The sequence below is a fragment of the Triticum aestivum genome, chromosome 2B (genome assembly GCF_018294505.1).
Source record: "Triticum aestivum cultivar Chinese Spring chromosome 2B, IWGSC CS RefSeq v2.1, whole genome shotgun sequence".
NCBI classification, from domain to species: domain Eukaryota; kingdom Viridiplantae; phylum Streptophyta; class Magnoliopsida; order Poales; family Poaceae; genus Triticum; species Triticum aestivum.
The window spans coordinates 623,527,998-623,547,961 of record NC_057798.1 but is presented as its reverse complement, the minus strand read 5'-3'; the positions used below and the strand labels follow the sequence as shown (position 1 = coordinate 623,547,961).

Below are 19,964 nucleotides of genomic sequence, written 5' to 3'. Positions count from 1 at the left end.
AACACACCACACATATACAAGACATGAAGCACAACCAAGCATGATGCATGACAGGGCGACATGAGCTACTCATGGCAAGAGATGATGCAAACAAGAGCAACACATCAAGGCAAGTTTAAATGAGGCCGAAAACAACATATAACAATTCCGGTAAGTCCTCATATGAAAATTTTGAAATTGTTCCAGATCTGGATCAACCTTATGTTCAAGTTGTTAAACAGCAAGTTAAGATGCACCAAGATGATCTACACGAAATTCTAGTCAAGTTACATATAAAGTTCATTTAATTCAGAGCTACGGCCTAGAAGATATGAGCAAAATAAGTCAAGCATGGCATTGATGCAAAATGCACCCAAACATCAAGAAAACACCTCAAAACAAGGATGCAACATGATAATATGAAGCTATATGCAAAATCAAGCAAGTTTCATATAGAGCACACTCAAAATGGAGCAACGGTTCAACACATGCACTCTATACAAGTTTAAAGGACAAGCTGTCCAAAACAGCAACTAGGCATATTGCAAGCATCAAAACAACATGCTACAGAATCCTAACATGAGAACTAAAGGCATGTACATGATGTACAGGTAAAGCATGACAAAACATGAACATTGAGCTATCTCCAGAAATCACTAGAATATGCTCAAACACACATTGCAAGATTGCAAATAATAACAGTTTCAGACTTTGCAGAAATAACATCAGGTTGCAATGTTTAGAGCTATCAAACAACATGTTACAGGAACTTATCAAGGCAAACAAAGGCATGGCATGATACTACTAAATACATAGAACAAAAGTCCTTTACTGACCAAGAGCCAAAAAGGATCAGAAGAAATGATGGCACCCATGTAAACATAGCAAATTATATGACAGATTCATACATGGCAGAAACAACAATAAGTAGGGATGTTGGTGAGCTTGTACCACTCACCATAGAGGATTACATGGCATGGAAAGGCAACCAACAGTAAGAATACATGTTTATGAAGCTAAGGATGGCAATAGCATAGTCATAGGGTACATGGATCACTAGCAAAACACATGGCAAAACTGAACTTAATGTTAACAGGCTGAGAGCAACATTATTTAGCAAATTTGGAGCATGATTACAACAAGCTACAGTAAGCTATAAATGCAAACAGGGGCATGGATGGATAGAGAATGACATGTATAACAAAACATCCTTAGTGAACATCTCCAGAATATGCATAGAATGACTTGTAGCAGCAGGTTTACATAGCATCACAAAATAACAGATTCAGCCTAGCAAAATAGTAACAGCAAGTACACTACTTCACGAGCTCGATTCACTCACCACAAGTCATTGCATGACAAGATAAGCATGGCATTAGAAAGAATACATGTTTATGAAACTAACCAAGGTAAGAACAAGTTCATAGCATGCAAGGATCAACTACAACAACCTTGGCAAAATTGAATAACATGTAAACAATTTGCCAGGAAACATTTTATAGCAAAAGTAGAGCAAGAAAATGGCATGCTAGACTATTCCATAATTGCAAACAGGGGCATTAATGGATATACCATAATCATATGTTCAAAACATCCTTACTGAAGTATCTCAAAATATGCTTGCATCTCTCTATAGCATCAAGTTTACATGGCATAAAAATAACAGCAGAACAGGGACTGAAATCAGCAACATCATGAAGCCTAGTTTGCATGCTTGTTCTAGTCACCACATTGATGACAAAAATACATGGCATACACCCCTATAAATATGGCATGATGTAGTACTAAACACATGTAGAGCTCATGCTCATAAGATGCACAAATCAAATGCAACAAAAATGACAAATGAGCAAGTTCTGTTAATAGACAGCAGACAACATCATATAGCACTCTTGCAATGATGATTCAGGCATCAAGATGAACTCAAACAAACATGGCACAATGGAATAAAATGTAGAGCATCTCACAACGAACATTATTATATATTACACGCACAAAACGGAGAAGTATGCATGAAGATATGATGCGATGAACATGGCATGATAATGCTGCAGATCTCAGAGACTTAGACGAATTTCACCTCGCGAAAAGTGGACGGGGACGTTCCGGGACGGAGAGATCCGGGACGGAGCAGGGGCGCGTTTGGTTGGCGGGACCGGTGGATCTCATCCAACCAGCCCGACCTCACCGGAGACGAGGGCAGCAAGGCCGTGGGAGCGCCGGCGAGGGGCTTTGGCGACGGGGGCGACGGGATCCAGCGGAGGTGCGGCGGAGGAGTGGCGACAAGGCGCTGGCCGGCGGTGGCGGGGTGCACGAGGAAGACGGGCGGCGCGGCGGCAGAGGGAGAGGCGCGGGGAGGCGGCGGTGGTCCGGCGACAGGCGATGGCGAAGTCGACGAGGGCACGGGGAGGGGCGAGGTCCGGTGGGGCTGGTACCAGCGGGGCGGCGCACCGACACGGGGAGCTCCTGCTCCGGCAAGGGGCAGCGGATGCCGAGGCGGCGGAGGCGCGACCGGAGGGCGGCGAGGTCGCCGGGGCTCGGCGGGCGCCTCGGGCGAGCGGACGGTGGCGAGCACGGCGAAGGGCGACGGCGCGCGGGCTCGTCCGGGCCCCGATGGGCTCGGGCGGGCTGGCGATGGGCTTGGCGGGCCCTGGCGGCGGCGCGCGGTGGGAGACGGTGGTGGGCTGCGGTTGGCCGAGGGGGCGACGGCGGACATGTCCGGCCCAGATCGGACATGTCCGGCGGGCGAGAGGAGCGGGGCTAGGATTTCAGGGGGATTCATCCGCGAATTTGGACAGGGAGGGCATATTTATAGTTTCTGGGAGCTAGGAGAGTCCAAATGAGGCACGGTTTTCGCCCACATGATCGTGATCGAACGACCGAGAGCATGGAGGGGGTTAGGATGGGTTTTGGGCCACTTTTAAGGGGGTGTTGGGCTGCAAAGAGAAGGGGGGTCTCAGGTTACGCGGTTAACCGTTGGAGTATCAAACGACCTCCAAATGGCACGAAACTTGACAGGCGGTCTACCAGTGGTGTACCAAGGCCGCTTGGCAAGACTCGGTCCATTCGGAAAACGTTTAACACCCGCTCACTACAAGAGACAAAAATGGAACGCCGAGGGACATAGAAGTGCTGGATTGCAAAACGGACAATGGGGAAAATGCTCGGATGCATGAAACGAACACGTATGCAAAAAGAGATGCACATGATGACATGGCAAAGTGCAACACGCAAGCAAATGACATGACAACAACGATGAATAACTGGCAGACACCTGGCACATCGAATCTGGGGCATTACAACACTCCTCTACTAACAAGAGATCTCTTCCCGAGATCTTAGGATCGAGACGGAAGGGAAAAGGGATGAGGTGAAACAAGAACTCAAGAAAAGAAGCAAAGAATCGATAGCACTCGAGAAGAAAAGAGGAACGACGAGAATGACGAGAATCAAAAGCTCACGGAATCAGATAGACTATGAAACCATTCCGGTTAGAACGAGATAAGAACCGAATAAGACTGAAACGATTTAGGCAGCACTCCGGCTGAACAAGGAGAGGATCGAATCATGAACTAGAGAAGATGGAATGATACTTGACGAGAGGAACAACACAATGCCTTCGGAAGAATTGAAAGAATTGAATGAAAAGAACGGAGAAGAAAATGACAACTTGTGCCACGAATGAAATAGAAAGCATCTTTAGACAGAAGGTTTACACGGAGTTGTTGAGAAAATCAACAACGAAAAGAATCAGCTTGTTGTGATCTTATGGTAACATCTCAAGATCATAAGTTGCTAACCGGCCACAAACGGAAATGATTGGATAGCTGAGAAGAACGAAGAAATGCAAAACTCCATTTCAAAAGAATTCGGAGAATTAATTGCACTTTGAAAACCAAGAAGGAAAGATACTTGAGCTCCTTCGATAAGAATCTTGATGGACTCTTGAAGAATAAATTAAATCATGAAGAACCACCATGAAGAACTCCGGTAACGAAAGGATGATGAGATAGAATTGAAGGATGAAAAGAATAAGATTAAAGCTTGCAATGATTTAGATGGAGGTTCCGACGAAATGGTGGAGGAAATTTGAACTCCGGAAAAGAAAAGATGAGAACACTTGGAACTAGAATTTATTCATCGAGAACAAACTCCCAAGAAAATGATTAATCGCTTTGAGGAAATAAGAATAAGATTTATTGTATGATTATCGTTCATCAAATTAAATTGATGACAAACAATGGATTTTACATACCACTTATTCTTCTTGAAAAGGATTGAGAAGTGACATATCGCAAACTTGAGAAGGTCTTCATGAACCACCAGTAGGATTGAAAGAACGAATGGATTAAAATGATAATCAAGGAAAAAGAATATTGAACGCACAACCGTAAGAAATCAAAAATGACTGATGAAAGAGAATGAATCACCGGGAAGAATTAGAAGAACAAATATGCTTGAGGGGATTTAGATGCAAAAGAACGAAGAGATAATGAGCTAATTAAAGAACACTTGAATGAAGCACCAGGATAATTGGATAACAGTAGTTGAAATGTGAGGACGAAGAATTCTTCTGGAACGATGGCCTCCGGTGAAAAGAAACAGAAATCAACTCCTGACATACTCCGGATGGTTAAGAAAAGAATATTTGACAATTGGAATAATTCGAGAGGATAACATGAAGCTAGAACCGCGAATCTTCGAGAGAATAGACAATATTTGAGAGAAACTCTTCTTCGATCTTCAAATGACAACGGAAAACACCACCAAAATTGCTGAGATACTCCGGGAGAATGAAAAGCGAAGAGGTTGAGCCAACAATGAAATGATTTGAAATTGATCTTGGAAAAGCATCTGACTGATGAAATTCATACTTGCGTCCCACTTGAAAAGAATTTGAGAATGACTCCATGGAAAATTAGAAGAGTCAGGTAAGATCCTGGAAAAAGACCTGTGGGTTAGGGCCCACTAAAGGAAAGCACCGTTGGAAAGGATGTTGAATAGATAGGTGATGCACCGGAATAATTGAAATATTTGAATGAGGTGACACCCTCGAATTAATTGGAACACAGACAAATCTACTGAGATGTCTTGAACACTCTAGAAGGACAAACCGGCGAGAGGCGAACGAGCAGGGAAAACACTTGAGACGAGGAAAAGAATATAATCACTACCGAAAATTGGAATTGAATCCACCGGAAAAGATATGAAGAATGTCAAACAAAAGAGAATTCATCGGTTGAAACAATTGACGAAAGACTGAATAGGCTCCACACGAATGAAATTGATGGTTGAAAGAGACTCAGACTCCAGGAAGAAAAAGGGGTGGGAGGGCGGGAAAACAAAGGCAACTTGGAAGGGGGAACCGACGAATATCTTGAAGAGAAAACACAGGTTGAAATCATTAAGGAGAGAGAGCAAAGACTTCGTACGAGTAGGATGGATACTCGATTATGGACTCCAGTTTCGAGAAGAAAAGGGGTGGGCGGGTGGGTAAAGAAAACAACTGAGGATTGAACTTGGCAACAATGAAGAGACTTGAGTCAACTTGACGAGAAATGCACCGGATGAAAAAAGCTGAGAACCAATGACCGAAAAACCAACTGCGTGATCCTAAAGAAAATTTTTGAAGGGGAAGAGGAGTAATTCAAAACACCTACGTCAAGATTCCTCACCAGTGCGACGAAGGGGGCTGAGGAGTAAAAAGAATTCCTACTCTCCGATATAACTAGACTCCGAAATCAGTTTTTCTTCTAGACTCAACAACGGCCAAACTACACGATCAAACAAGGGGGGCTCCTAAGGTCGGTCGAGGCTCTAATATCAACTTGTCACGCCCAATATGCGACCCTATCCAAAAGGAACTCGAAGGTCCCACCAAGGATAGACCCGCATATTGAAACGCTTTTGCAAGGTGGATATCATTACATCAACACTACATAACAGGTAGGGATACATACAAAAGGCATACAATGCCACGAGAATACAACATCATCTTACATAAGAGCACCATCTGACTACGGATGAAACACAAATAGAAACTCAAACGACATCCACCCTGCTAGCCCGGCTGCCGACCTGGAACCTATCCCCTGATCGAAGAAGAAGCAGAAGAAGAACTCCAAAACAAGCAAACATCGCTCTCGCATCATGATCATCGCATAACCTGTACCTGCAACTGATGTTGTAGTAATCTGTGAGCCACGAGGACTCAGCAATCCCATTACCATGGGTATCAAGACTAGCAAAGCTTAATGGGAAAGGAAGGGGTAAAGTGGTGAGGTTGCAGCAGCGGATAAGCAAATATGGTGGCTAACATACACAAAATAAGAGCGAGAAGAGAGCAAATGGAACGGTTGTGAAGCTAGCAATGATCAAGAAGTGATCCTGAACTCCTACTTACGTCAAACATAACCCAAAGACCGTGTTCACTTTCCGGACTCCGCCGAAAAGAGACCATCACGGCTACACACATGGTTGATGCGTTTTAATTCGGATCTGGTGTCAAGTTATCTACAACCGGACTTTAACAAATTCCCATCTGCCGCATAACCGCGGGCATGGCTTTCGAAAGATTATACCCTGCAGGGGTGTCCCAACTTAGCCCATGATAAGCTCTCGCGATCAACGAAGGATATACCTTCTCCCAGGAAGACCCGATCAGACTCGGAATCCCGGTTTACAAGACATTTCGACAATGGTAAAAAAAGTCCAGCAAGACCACCTGATGCGCCGACAATCCCGATAGGAGCTGCACATATCTCGTTCTCAGGGCAACACCGGATGAACACTACGTACAACTAAAACCATCCCTCAAGTTTCCCCGAGGTGGCGCTGCAAGTGGCTCTGGTTCGGACCAACACTTAGACAAGCATTGGCTCGGGGGGGCTATAATAAAGATGACCCTTGGGTTAATTACTCCCAAGGGAAAAGTAGGTGGTGGTGAGGCAAATGGTAAAACCAAGGTTGGGCCTTCCTGGAAGAGTTTTATTCAAAGCGAACTGTCAAGGGGGTCCCATAAATCACCCAACCGCGTAAGGAATGCAAAATCCGGGAACATAACACCGGTATGACGGAAACTAGGGCGGCAAGAGTGGAACAAAACACCAGGCATAAGGCCGAGCCTTCCACCCTTTACCAAATATATAGATGCATTAATTAAATAAGAGATATTGTGATATCCCAACATAATCCTATCCACCATGGAGCGATCTTCAACTTCACCAGCAACTAGCAACACTATAAGAGGGGCTGAGCAAAGTGGTAACATAGCCAAGCAACGGTTTGCTAGGAAGGGTGTCAAAGGTTAGAGGTTCATGGCAATATGGGAGGCTTGATAAACAGGTGATAGGTAGCGCAGCATAGCGATAGAACGAAGCAACTAGCATAGCAATGATAGTAGTGAGATCCAGGGTAGCGGCCATCTTGCCTGAAATCCCTCAAGGAGGAAGAACGAGTCCATGAAGAAGATGAAGCCACGAAGACGAACCAAGCATAGACGAACGAATCCTCACGATCGCAACGAAACGAGAACTATCGAGAAGAAACACACAACAAGGTAAACACACCACACATATACAAGACATGAAGCACAACCAAGCATGATGCATGACAGGGCGACATGAGCTACTCATGGCAAGAGATGATGCAAACAAGAGCAACACATCAAGGCAAGTTTAGATGAGGCCAAAAACAACATATAACAATTCCGGTAAGTCCTCATATGCAAATTTCGAAATTGGTCCAGATCTGGATAAACCTTATATTCAAGTTGTTAAACAGCAAGTTAAGATGCACCAAGATGATCTACACGAAATTCTAGTCAAGTTACATATAAAGTTCATTTAATTCGGAGCTACGGCCTAGAAGATATGAGCAAAATATGTCAAGCATGGCATTGATGCAAAATGCACCCAAACATCAAGCAAACACCTCAAAACAAGGATGCAACATGATAATATGAAGCTATATGCAAAACCAAGCAAGTTTCATATAGAGCACACTCAAAACGGAGCAACGGTTCAACACATGCACTCTATACAAGTTTAAAGGACAAGCTGTCCAGAACAGTAACTAGGCATATTGCAAGCATCAAAACAACATGCTACAGAATCCTAACATGAGAACTAAAGGCATGGACATGATGTACAAGTAAGCATGACAAAACATGAACACTGAGCTATCTCTAGAAATCACTAGAATATGCTCAAACACACATTGCAAGATTGCAAATAATAACAGTTTCAGACTTTGCAGAAATAACATCAGGTTGCAATGTTTAGAGCTATCAAACAACATGTTACAGGAACTTATCAAGGCAAACAAAGGCATGGCATGATACTACTAAATACATAGAACAAAAATCCTTTACTGACCAAGAGCCAAAAAGGATCAGAAGAAATGATGGCACCCATGTAAACATAGCAAATTATATGACAGATTCATACATGGCAGAAACAACAATAAGTAGGCATGTTGGTGAGCTTGTACCACTCACCACAGAGCATTACATGGCATGGCAAGGAAAACCAACAGTAAGAATACATGTTTATGAAGCTAAGCATGGCAATAGCATAGTCATAGGGTACATGGATCACTAGCAAAACACATGGCAAAACTGAACTTAATGTTAACAGGCTGACAGCAACATTATTTAGCAAATTTGGAGCATGATTACAACAAGCTACAGCAAGCTATAAATGCAAACAGGGGCATGGATGGATAGAGAATGACATGTATAACAAAACATCCTTAGTGAACATCTCCAGAATATGCATAGAATGACTTGTAGCAGCAGGTTTACATAGCATCACAAAATAACAGATTCAGCCTAGCAAAACAGTAACAGCAAGTACACTACTTCACGAGCTCGATTCACTCACCACAAGTCATTGCATGACAAGATAAGCATGGCATCAGAAAGAATACATGTTTATGAAACTAACCAAGGCAAGAACAAGTTCATAGCATGCAAGGATCAACTACAACAACCTTGGCAAAATTGAATAACATGTAAACAATTTGCCAGGAAACATTTTATAGCAAAAGTAGAGCAAGAAAATGACATGCTAGACTACTCCATAATTGCAAACATGGGCATTAATGGATATATCATAATCATATGTTCAAAACATCCTTACTGAAGTATCTCAAAATATGCTTGCATCTCTCTATAGCATCAAGTTTACATGGCATAAAAATAACAGTAGAACAGGGACTGAAATCAGCAACATCACGAAGCCTAGTTTGCATGCTTGTTCTAGTCACCACATTGATCACAAAAATGCATGGCATACACCCCTGTAAAGATGGCATGATGTAGTACTAAACACATATAGAGCTCATGCTCATAAGATGCACACATCAAATGCAACAAAAATGACAAATGAGCAAGTTCTGTTAACAGACAACAGACAACATCATATAGCACTCTTGCAACGATGATTCAGCCATCAAGATGAACTCAAACAAACATGGCACAATGGAATAAAATGTAGAGCATCTCACAACAAACATTATTATATATTACACGCACAAAACGGAGAAGTACGCATGAAGATATGATGCGATGAACATGGCATGATAATGCTGCAGATCTCAGAGACAGACGAATTTCACCTCGCGAAAAGTGGACGGGGACGTTCCGGGACGGAGAGATCCGGGACGGAGAAGGGGCGCGTTTGGTTGGTGGGACCGATGGATCTCATCCAACCGGCCCGACCTCACCGGAAATGAGGGCAGCGAGGCCGTGGGAGCGCCAGCGAGGGGCTTCGGCGACGGGGGCGACGGGATCCGGCGGAGGTGCGGAGGAATAGCGGCGGCGAGGCGCTGGCCGGCGGCGGCGGGGCGCGCGAGGAAGACGGGCGGCGCGGCGGCGGAGGGAGAGGCGCGGGGAGGCGGCGATGGTCCCGCAACCAGCGACGGCGAAGTCGACGAGGGCACGGGGAGGCGCGAGGTCCGGCGGGGCTGGTACCGGCGGGGCGGCGCGCCGGCACGGGGAGCTCCTGCTCCGGCAAGGGGCAGCGGATGTCGAGGCGGCGGAGGCGCGACCGGAGGGCGGTGAGGTCGCCGGGGCTCGGCGGGCGCCTCGGGCGAGCGGACGGCGGTGAGCACGGCGAAGGGCGACGGCGCGCGGGCTCGTCCAGGCCCCGATGGGCTCGGGCGGGCTGTCGATGGGCTTGGCGGGCCCTGGCGATAGCGCGCGGTGGGAGACGGCGGCGGGGTGATGTGGCGGGCTGCGGTTGGCCGTGGGGGCGGCGGCGGACATGTCCGGCCCAGATCGGACATGTCCGGCGGGCGAGAGGAGCGGGGCTAGGGTTTCGGGGGGATTCATCCGCGAATTTGGACGGGGAGGGCATATTTATAGTTTCTGGGAGCTAGGAGTGTCCAAATGAGGCACGGTTTTCGCCCACTCGATCGTGATCGAACAACGGAGAGCATGGAAGGGGTTAGGATGAGTTTTGGGCCACTTTGAAGAGGGTGTTGGGCTGCAAAGAGAAAGGGGGTCTCGGGCTACGCGGTTAATCGTTGGAGTATCAAACGACCTCCAAATAGCACGAAACTTGACAGGCGGTCTACCGGTGGTGTAGCAAGGCTGCTTGGCAAGACTCGGTCCATTCCGAGAACGTTTAACACCCGCTCACTACAAGAGACAAAAGGGGAACGTCGGGGGACATAGGAGTGTCGGATTGCAAAACGGACAATGGGGAAAATGCTCGGATGCATGAAACGAACACGTATGCAAAATGAGATGCACATGATGACATGGCAAAGTGCAACACGCAAGCAAATGACATGACAACGACGGCGAATAACTGGCAGACACCTAGCGCATCGAATCTGGGGCGTTACAAAAGGGGTGGAGAAGTGACTCGGCGGGGATGTCGTGTACTGCGGCGGGTTATCTGTTCATTGAGGTGGGCCCATCACCCGTGGCTGATCCGGTGTTCCGGTCCTAGGTGCCGCAGTCCGGTTTACCGCTGCTGGATTGCCGGTCCCTGCTCCTGGCGTACTGAAGAGATTAATCGCATTGTAATCCGTCGGCAGGCGAGACTGATGCCTCCTCCTCAATACGTCATTCGAAGCGTTCTGATCCAGCAAGAGTCGATAATTTTCGGCCTGAATCATTTGTGAATGGGCATCTAAAGCGGCCCGTTCCTCAGCCATTCTGGTTTCCTCAGCCGCCAAATCCTCCTTGGCCTGAGTTATCCGATCCCGCAGTTTTGTGACCTCCGCGCTATGCCGATCTTGAGTCTCCGGGGTAACTGTCGTGGTCAACAACGTCGTCCAGGCGTCCAACAAACCGGAAAGAACTTGAGCCGGCCAGCGCGCGAGGCCTCGTGCCCCGGCTGCCGATCCGAAAACCATTGTTGCTGCAGTTGAATTTTGCAATGCTGGTTGTGTATCGGCCATGAAGATTGCGACCCGATTTGGTGTTTCAAAAGAGTCCGGAATACTGCTGCCATCGGAATACCCCCCCAAACAGGCCATCCTGAACTTGATACAAAGACTCGGTCTCACCGATGGATGACTCGCCATCGGAATAAACAGCCGTGTCACCCTCGGACACCGGTTCAGATTCCATCCCATGGGTACATCCTACGAACGCACGCTTCATGGCGGGCTGAATCCGGACAGGACTCGCATGCTGAGCCGTCTCGACGAGGTCGGTGCAGATGTCTGGCTCAGGGCCCGGTTCACCGATCTTGCCGATGAAGACGTGAATTCCTCCGAAGGGGACCCGGTACCCGTACTCGATTGAGCCGGCGTCGGGGCCCCAGCCCGCGTCGTCGATGTAGAGTTTGCCGCGACGACTCTTAGTCATCCGGCCCACTGCATATCCCTTAAGCCATTCAAACTTGCCATCCAAGAACTTGAAACCATCATGCGACAACCCCATGGTGGGCGCCAACTGTCGTGGAATTATCACGTCAGATGTCCTAGTGAAAGGACTTAGTCGTGGAGCCATCGCGATCGGGTTAGCTTAGAGGGGTTAAACCGGACAAAGGACACATGGAGTTTATACTGGCTCGGCCCCTTGCGGTGAAGGTAAAAGCCTATGATCCAGTTGTGGTGTTCTTGATGTGGTCTCGATTACCAGGGAGCAAATATGCTTTGCCTAGTTCTTGAGTTGTTGTTTCTTGTCCCTGAACCGCCGCCGGGTCGTCCCTTTATATACACAGGTTGACGTCCGGCCGGTCTACAGAATTCCGAGGCCGACTCATACAAGTGTCCGACTCGGTTTCTCCTTTCCCTGACTTACAATACAAGTTATACATCTATGGCGGTTTACTACTATGGGCCCTAACCCGCCATTTGGGCTCTGGGCCTCTAAGTCTTCATAGTTAAAGCGCCATAGCCTTCATCTTCATGGGCTCTTGTACAAGACTCCTTGTGAGTGTAATCCGGCCCCTCCTAGACGGTTTAACTCAGTAGTCATATCCCCAACATTGGGTATCTCGATGATTTGGTAAATTCAAATATCATGTTATTACATAATTCACAATTTAGATTAAGTATTATAGAATCAACCAATTCTAGATGTAAAAGAATATTCCTAGTTCGGTACATGAAATAATTTTTTTAAATATTCCTATACAAATTTCAGATATTCAATAAATGTTGACCATGATTAATTCTACAAACATCACAACTAATTAAACTAACATACAATTTTTTTCACGTGGCTCATAATGAGCCATTGACTTCATCGCAAAATTAAACCAGCATGCATATTTCAAAGTGATGATTCTGATAGGATGATTTGGTATTGTGGATGTTAATAGTTTTTTGTATACACTTAATCAAAGTTTACAAAATCTGATTTAAGGCATAGCTCACGAGAGAATAAAAACGGAGGAAGTACATAAAAACAAGGCACAATTCTGCATTGTGCTTCAATTAGTCCCCTTGCTTCATCTTGCAATATGAGCAATGAATTTCTGGAGGTCTAAATGCGACGACCCGTCCTCGGCCACCGAGGCGCGGATGGACACGCCCAGCGCATTTGCCCGCTCCCTCGCTTGCAATCCTTCCTCGGATACCATCGCCTTCTCGATGACCTCTCTGATGACCTCCGACGGCACCACCGAGCTGCGCTGCTCCAAGGGCCGCACGAGGAGACCAGCCTTGAGGTACTTGCAGATAAACTCCGCCTCCCACGGCTGGTCCGAGTGCATGGGCCAGGCCAGAATCGGCTTACCATGGCTCAAGCTCTCCATGGCCGAGTTCCAGCCGCAGTGGCTCATGAACGCCACCGTGGCGCCGTGCGCCAGGATCTCCAGCTGCGGTGCCCACCCGGTGATCACGAGCCCCGTCCCCTCGGTTTGCCTGGTAAATTCCGACAGCAACTTGGCGTGCTGGCCGTCAGTGCCTTCCTCGTGTACGTCGTTGACGCCGCGGTCGGCGTCACGCAGCACCCAGATGAACCGCTGCTTGCCGTCACGCAGCGCCGCGGCGATTTCCGCGACTTGCGCGGTGAGCAGCGAGGACGTGGTGCCGAACGATACGTACAACACCGACGCCGGCGGTTGTCTATCGAGCCAGTCAAGGCACCCGTGCCGCGCCTCCCCCGGCACCCTCGCGCTCGCGTCGAGGAGTGGGTTGAGTGGCCCGATGGCGAAGATCTTCTGGCCGCTGTACTCCGGACTCTGGGCTTCCACGTCGATGAACTCGCCCTCCAGCGCACGACACGTGTTGATGACCATGCCCCCAACCGCCGCTCCCTGCCCGTCATGCCACGTCCTCGCGATGTACTCCATAAACTCCTTGGACATGCACGCGTCGGCGGGGTGGAAGTCCATGCCGTGGTCGCGCAGGAGCCGGTGCCCGGCGTCCTTGAACGCGACGTTGTACGACACGGCCACGCACTGCATGCAGAACGCCTCGCCGTTGGGCAGGCGCCCCGCCTCGGCCGCGGCGAAGGAGCTCAGGCGATCGTAAACGACGACGACGCGGCGGTGGCAGGTGGAGAGGCTCCCGAGGAGCCTGGCGAGGGGGCCCGCGCGTGGGCGACGAAGGCGTCGAGCATGGGCATCAGGTGGGACGGGAAGGACGTGGTGACCGTGGGGTCGGGCGGCGGGCGCTCGTACGCGGGCAGGTCGAGGTCGTGGAACCGGATGGGGCGTAGGGCGCACGGATCCCACCCGTGCACGCGCGCGCGGGCCTGGTGGACGTGCGGCGCCGGCGCCGCGTAGTGCACGGACAGCCCGCGCGCCGCGAGATGCAGGGACAGGTGCAAGAGCTGGTTCAGGTGGCCCTGCGCGGGGAACGGCACCGCAACGATCGCGACGGAATCCATAGAGATTCCTAGATTGAGTTCGATCGAGTACACAGCGCAGACGCGTAGTTCGCGGCTCTCGCGATTGGAGCACGGACCCGCCCCGCCCTGAAGAAATATGTACACTTCATGTCCTATGCCAGCCAAACTGATAGCCTCACATAGCTGCGACTGCGAATGTTCCAACTACGACTCCGAAGATCTTTCCTTCATTTCCTAGAAACTGTTCAACTAGTTTTTCTTCTTCTGAAAAGCAGACCCAGGGCTGATTCATTAAAAAACTACTCCCTCCGTTCCGAATTACTTGTCGCACGTATGGATGTATCTAGATGTATTTTAGTTTTAGGTACATCCATTTCAGCGACGAGTAATTTGAAATGGAGGGAGTAGAAGAGAATTGACCAGTTATTAATGAAAAACCGAACGAAAACCGTTACATCACTCCCAAAAACAAGTCACACTGGACAACCTGACAATCCAGAAAAACGTACACACGCCGCCAAAGAGAAAGGATCGTCGAGGTTGTAGCCCAGCATCATTGTCATCACGCCTCAGCAAGGACGACTTCGGCTCCACCATCGACCACTGAAGAAGTCCTCACCACAAACAAACGTCGAGGCATGCGCCAGCCGATGCCAAACAGTCATCCACACGCACCGGCGACCAGGCAGCTTCGACTCTGTCGACGAGCGTCACAGAAAGAAAAACGTCAGGTTTGCTCCGAGTCAGCGCCAAAGCCAATCACCTGTCTTGTGTCGTCATCACTGCAAGGGCCCTCCTCGACAGCTCTGACTTCAAAAAGACAAAGCAAAGTAGCCGCCTGTTCGACTAGTCGCCGTGAGAAAGAATGGTGCCGGTCTGTTGACTGACCTGACAAGTACTAGCAACCACTACTACTGTCGATCACGAGCTCAAATGTTCCCCCATTAACAATAAAACGGGAAACAATAGTAAAAACAAAATTAAAACAAAATTAAAACAACTGATTTTTTTGGCAACAAACATTGATTTCAAAAATAGTCTTTTTAGAGCATCGTATTTTTTCCAGAGCATTTAGGAATACTTTCTTCACCGAAATATGTATGTATGTAGACAATTAGTCAATGTTTGTTTGAAAAATACTCGCTTCACCGAAATATGTAAGTTTTTATTTCGCAAAAGAAAAAGATTTAAGTTCTATTTATCTTGTTTATTACTATTTTTTACTGTTCATAAGGACCCTCAGAGCTCACGAGCAGAAACTCCATGTCCCCATCTCGAATGTACTAAAGTACCCTATCATCCCAAATTTGTCATATGGAGGGCACCGCTCGTTCGAGGATTTTCTTTGAGTGTTGTTGTCTCTCGTCTAGATGAGAAATAACTAATCTCTCCAGCTAAGATCGACATAGTTTATCTCCTATTTTTTTCTTTCATTTTTATTCACCTTTTATTTTTGGTTTCTGAACTTTTTAATATTTCTTTATAGAGAAAAAAAAGTAGATGTAGTTATACGGGGCCAATCAAACATATAGTTGTGCACGGGTGTGTGGGATGCAACTGCATTTGCATATGGCCGGTGGTTGTTGCCTACATCCCGCGGGTGTGCAACCACAGCGCATCGTGCACAAGCATTCAACTGCGGTTACACGTGGCCGGTTTACATGCAGTTGGACACAACTTACAGATGTATCGCTATAGTTGTGTGTCGATCGACGAACGTGATACTGCAATTTCCGCACGGCAGACAGACATGCAAGTTTAGTTACGCCCGACATAAAAAAAGATTTAAAAAATCAATCAAATGGAAAAAATCCACAAAAATCCCCACCGTGAGGTGGAAGCTTTTTTGAGACAATCTTCTTTTATCTTAGAAAAGTCTCTTCTGAACACAATAAGGCGAAGGCAAACTAAGCTTGGCTTAGAAGGTACTTCCTCCGTCCGAAAATACTTGTCGGAGAAATTGATGTACCTAGATGTAATTTAGTTCTAGATACATCCATTTTGATGACAAGTAATTCCGAACGGAGGGAATAGTTTCTTGTGGTGGAACCATCCCACCTACCTTCAAGTCCTAAACTTGACACGAATTCTTGTTTATTTTAGGTTCTTGGCCTCAAGGCTACATTGTTGAGCTTCGTAGTCAACTATTGCGAGCTAAAATCTCATGCAAATTTTTTTGCGGGATTTTTTTCATCTATTCATTAACTGTCAACATAGTACAAAGAACACCGGAAGTCAAAAAATACATCTCGGTCCGTAGATCACTTGGTGACAAGTATAAGCACTGGAGCGAGCTGAAGGCGCATCGCCATCATCGTCCCTCCATCACCGGAGTCGGGCACACCTTATTATAGCAGACAGTCAAAAAGTCGTCGTGCTAAGGCCTCAGAGAACCAGTGCACCAAAACAACAACCGCCACCGATGAAAGAAGTGGATATCCGAAAGATCCAATCTGTAGACACACGAACATAGACGAAGAAAGACCGGATCCACAGAAGACAAGTGCCGACCAAATCTCATGAGATCATCCGAAGACAAACCTCCACACGCCTCCGACGACACCAGAAGCATCACCGGAACGGGGGCTAGGCGGGAAGAACCTTGTTCCATTTTCAAGAAGCCGGCGCCGCCTCGCCTCCCTTGGCAGGACACAAACCCTAACAAAACAAAAAAAAAATGTAAAAACGAAGACCATCCGCCGGCAAGGCCCGGGATCCACCACGTCTCCATGGTCCTAAGACCACAAAATATGAGGCATGTCGGCGGGTGCGCGGCTGCAGGCAGCTAAAACCCCGACGCTAGTGTCCTTGCGTGCGTGAGGAGCGAAGGGGTATCTGGCACACTTTCACCGACTGAACTTAACGCACAACATGTCTAAAGACTGGAGATTCTATGATGGTAGTGTGAAATGCAATTTTACTTCTCAGGGTGAGAGCCCTTGTTGTTATTTGGTGGCTTTGGCTATGTAAGGTGATAAGGTTTCAACGGTAAAAGTACTTCTCTTATGCAGGTTATTTACATATATATTGGTACGCCTTATGGCCGTCTCTACTATGTGTGGAGAATTAAGACTTGTTTACGGAGGTGAGTACACGCTTGAAGGCCACGGCAAGGAATACTTTTACCCAACATGGATGTCAATATGATCTTCGGATTGGCCCTCCGACGTCTTATGTGTACACAATCTCATTATGATTACGTCTACATCGTCTTTTCGTTTTTTTAGAATTTGGACTTGATGATGGTTGTGTGCATCTCAGTTATGCAGAGACCGCGTGTAATGCTTAAACATCTTAAATAATAAAGGGTCTTTATTAAAAATGTTTGTTTTTGAAGCAACTATATATTTTTTCGATGATCCAAGCAACCATATGACAGTTCTTGCAATCTGAACACTTTGGTCCAACAAGATATCTTTTAAGATAGTCAAGATTACAGGAAGACTACATTGGGAAAGGCAGAAAGGTCTTCTAATCCGTGCTCCCCAAGGCCAAAAGACATTGTCAACCGAAGAAAATAATGCATGTTTGTTTAGTTATACTATATCACTCCATTTCATAATTCTTGTCGTGATTTTAGTTTTACTACTACAGTGACATACAACCCAGAATTTCCACTCAAGTTATACAACCCAAAGCTCAACTCAAACTGCTTAAATTTTAACTAAACAGAAACAACGGCATTCTTTGACTAAACAGAAACAGAAACAACAACAATTATGAAATGAAATTTCCTCTCAAGTGATACAATCCAAGCTCAACTCAAACTGCTCAAAGTTTATTTAAACGAAAACTACGGCATTCTTCAGTGTAAAATTTCCATCATCATACATCACCTTGTCATGTATGATATGAAGCCCTCCAGTTCCTTGTGCGATGATCCGCCCTGAGCTGCCGACGAACGGACGGCCTCCCCGAGCGCCTCTGCCCGCTGCCTCACTGCGACCCCTTCCTCGGCGACCATCATCGTTTCAATGGCCTCCTGTATGGTTGTCGCCGATATCACCTCGCCGTGTTTCTCCCACGGCCTCACTAGGAGGCCGGCCTTGAGGTAGCTGCACACCAGCTCCGCGTCCCACGGCTGGTCGGAGTGCATGGGCCAGCCGAGAATTGGCTTGCCGTGGCTCATGCTCTCCACGGTCGAGTTCCAGCCGCAGTGGCTCATGAACGCCGCCGTGGCGCCGTGCGCCAGGATCTCCAGCTGCGGGGCCCACCCTGTGATCACCAGCCCCGTGCCTTCGGTCTGCTTGGTGAACTGGGACAGCAGCTCGGCGTGCCGGTTGTCGGCGGCGTCCGCGAATATGTCGCCGCGGTCGGCGTCCCGCAGCACCCAGATGAAGCGCTGCTTGCTGCCGTGCAGCGCCGCCGCAAGCTCCGCGACTTGCTCCTCTCGGAGCGAGGACGACGAGCCGAACGACACGTAGAGCACCGATGACGGCGGCTGCAGGTCAAGCCAGTTCAGGCACTCGTGCCGCTGCGTCTTCCCCTGGTTGGACGCTGTCGCCTCGAGCAGTGGGTTCAACGGCCCGATGGCAAAGAGCTTCTTGCCGTCGGCCGCCATCTGCTCGGCAACAACGTCGACGAACTCACCCTCAAGCGCGCGGCACGTGTTGACGATGATGCCGGCGCCGTCCGAAATCGACTGCCCCACCCTCGCGCGTTTGCTGGCGTAGTCCACGAACTCCTCGGACACGCAGGTGGGGAGGTGCGTGAGGCCGTTGTCGCGCAGGAGGCGGTGCCCGGCGTCCATCCGCCCGACGATGGACGACACGGCGGTGGAGTAAAACCCGAAAGCCTCCCCGTTGGGCAGCTTCGCCGCCTCCTCGGACGCGAAGGCGTTCATGAGATCGTACACGACGACGACGCGGCGGCGAGAAGCAGAGAGCTCGCGGAGGACAGCCGCGAGCGGGGCGCGCGCGCCCGCGGTGAAGGCTTCGAACAGGGGCATGAGGTGGGAGGGGAAGGGCGGGTCGGCGGTGGGGTCTGGAGGCGGGGAGACGTAGGTCGAGATGCCGAGGTCGTGGAACTGGATCGAGCGGAGCGCGTCCTCGTCCCAGCCGTGCACGCGCGCGCGAGCCTGGCGGACGTGCGGGGCGGACGCCGCGTAGTGCACGTCCAGCCCGCGCGAGGCTAGCTCCAGAGACAGGTGCAGGAGCTGGTTGAGATGGCCCTGCGCCGGGAACGGCACCGCCACGACGGCCACCGACTCCGCTGGGTTCTTCGCCTTCCCTTCCATTCTCTCTCAGTGTTGACCGTGAGTGGAGGCGGAACGAATTGGACGTTTGTGGAGTAGAGAGTAGGAGTACTAATACGATTTATGCAATGAATGGCGCTGTTACCCTCGTGATGGATCTCCCCTATTATATTGCTTCAACTCGAGAGAATTACGGGGATACAAGGGTGGGTTCCTGGCGTCACGCCGAGGTCTGAATCACATCCGGAGAGAAAGCTTGGGGAAGGGGAAGAAGGATGGCGCTTACTTGTAGTACAGTACTAGCCTCTATGGTGGGTGGCAAGTAAGAGCATCTACACACGGGAGCCACGAACCCTCCTCAAACGTTCTAACGGGCCATCCGGTCACTGACCGATCATAATTTTTCGACTTATACGGACACCTCAAATGGGCCTCAAACGTCCGGGCTGGCACCCCTTATATCCAGCTCAAATATGAAGCGGATATGGGACGCCTGGGCGCGCCCGGGCACGCCCATCACGTCGGTCTAAT

At 48.5% G+C, this 19,964-nt stretch overlaps 1 protein-coding gene and 1 pseudogene across 1 annotated transcript; both read right to left on the bottom strand.

The window, feature by feature from the left end:
* Positions 1-12,753: 12,753 nt before the first annotated feature.
* On the bottom strand, positions 12,754-14,404 carry LOC123046362 (cis-zeatin O-glucosyltransferase 1-like; annotated as a pseudogene).
* Positions 14,405-17,931: 3,527 nt separating this feature from the next.
* On the bottom strand, positions 17,932-19,693 carry LOC123046361 (putative cis-zeatin O-glucosyltransferase). The gene has a single exon (XM_044469710.1). The coding sequence runs from the start codon at positions 19,473-19,475 to the stop codon at positions 18,072-18,074; it is 1,404 nt and encodes a 467-aa protein (XP_044325645.1). The 5' UTR covers positions 19,476-19,693; the 3' UTR covers positions 17,932-18,071.
* Between the last annotated feature and the right edge of the window lie 271 nt (positions 19,694-19,964).

Excerpts from the sequence above, each read along its gene's own strand:
- LOC123046361 (XM_044469710.1), bottom strand. The coding sequence starts at position 19,475 with ATGGAAGGGAAGGCGAAGAACCCAGCGGAGTCGGTGGCCGTCGTGGCG.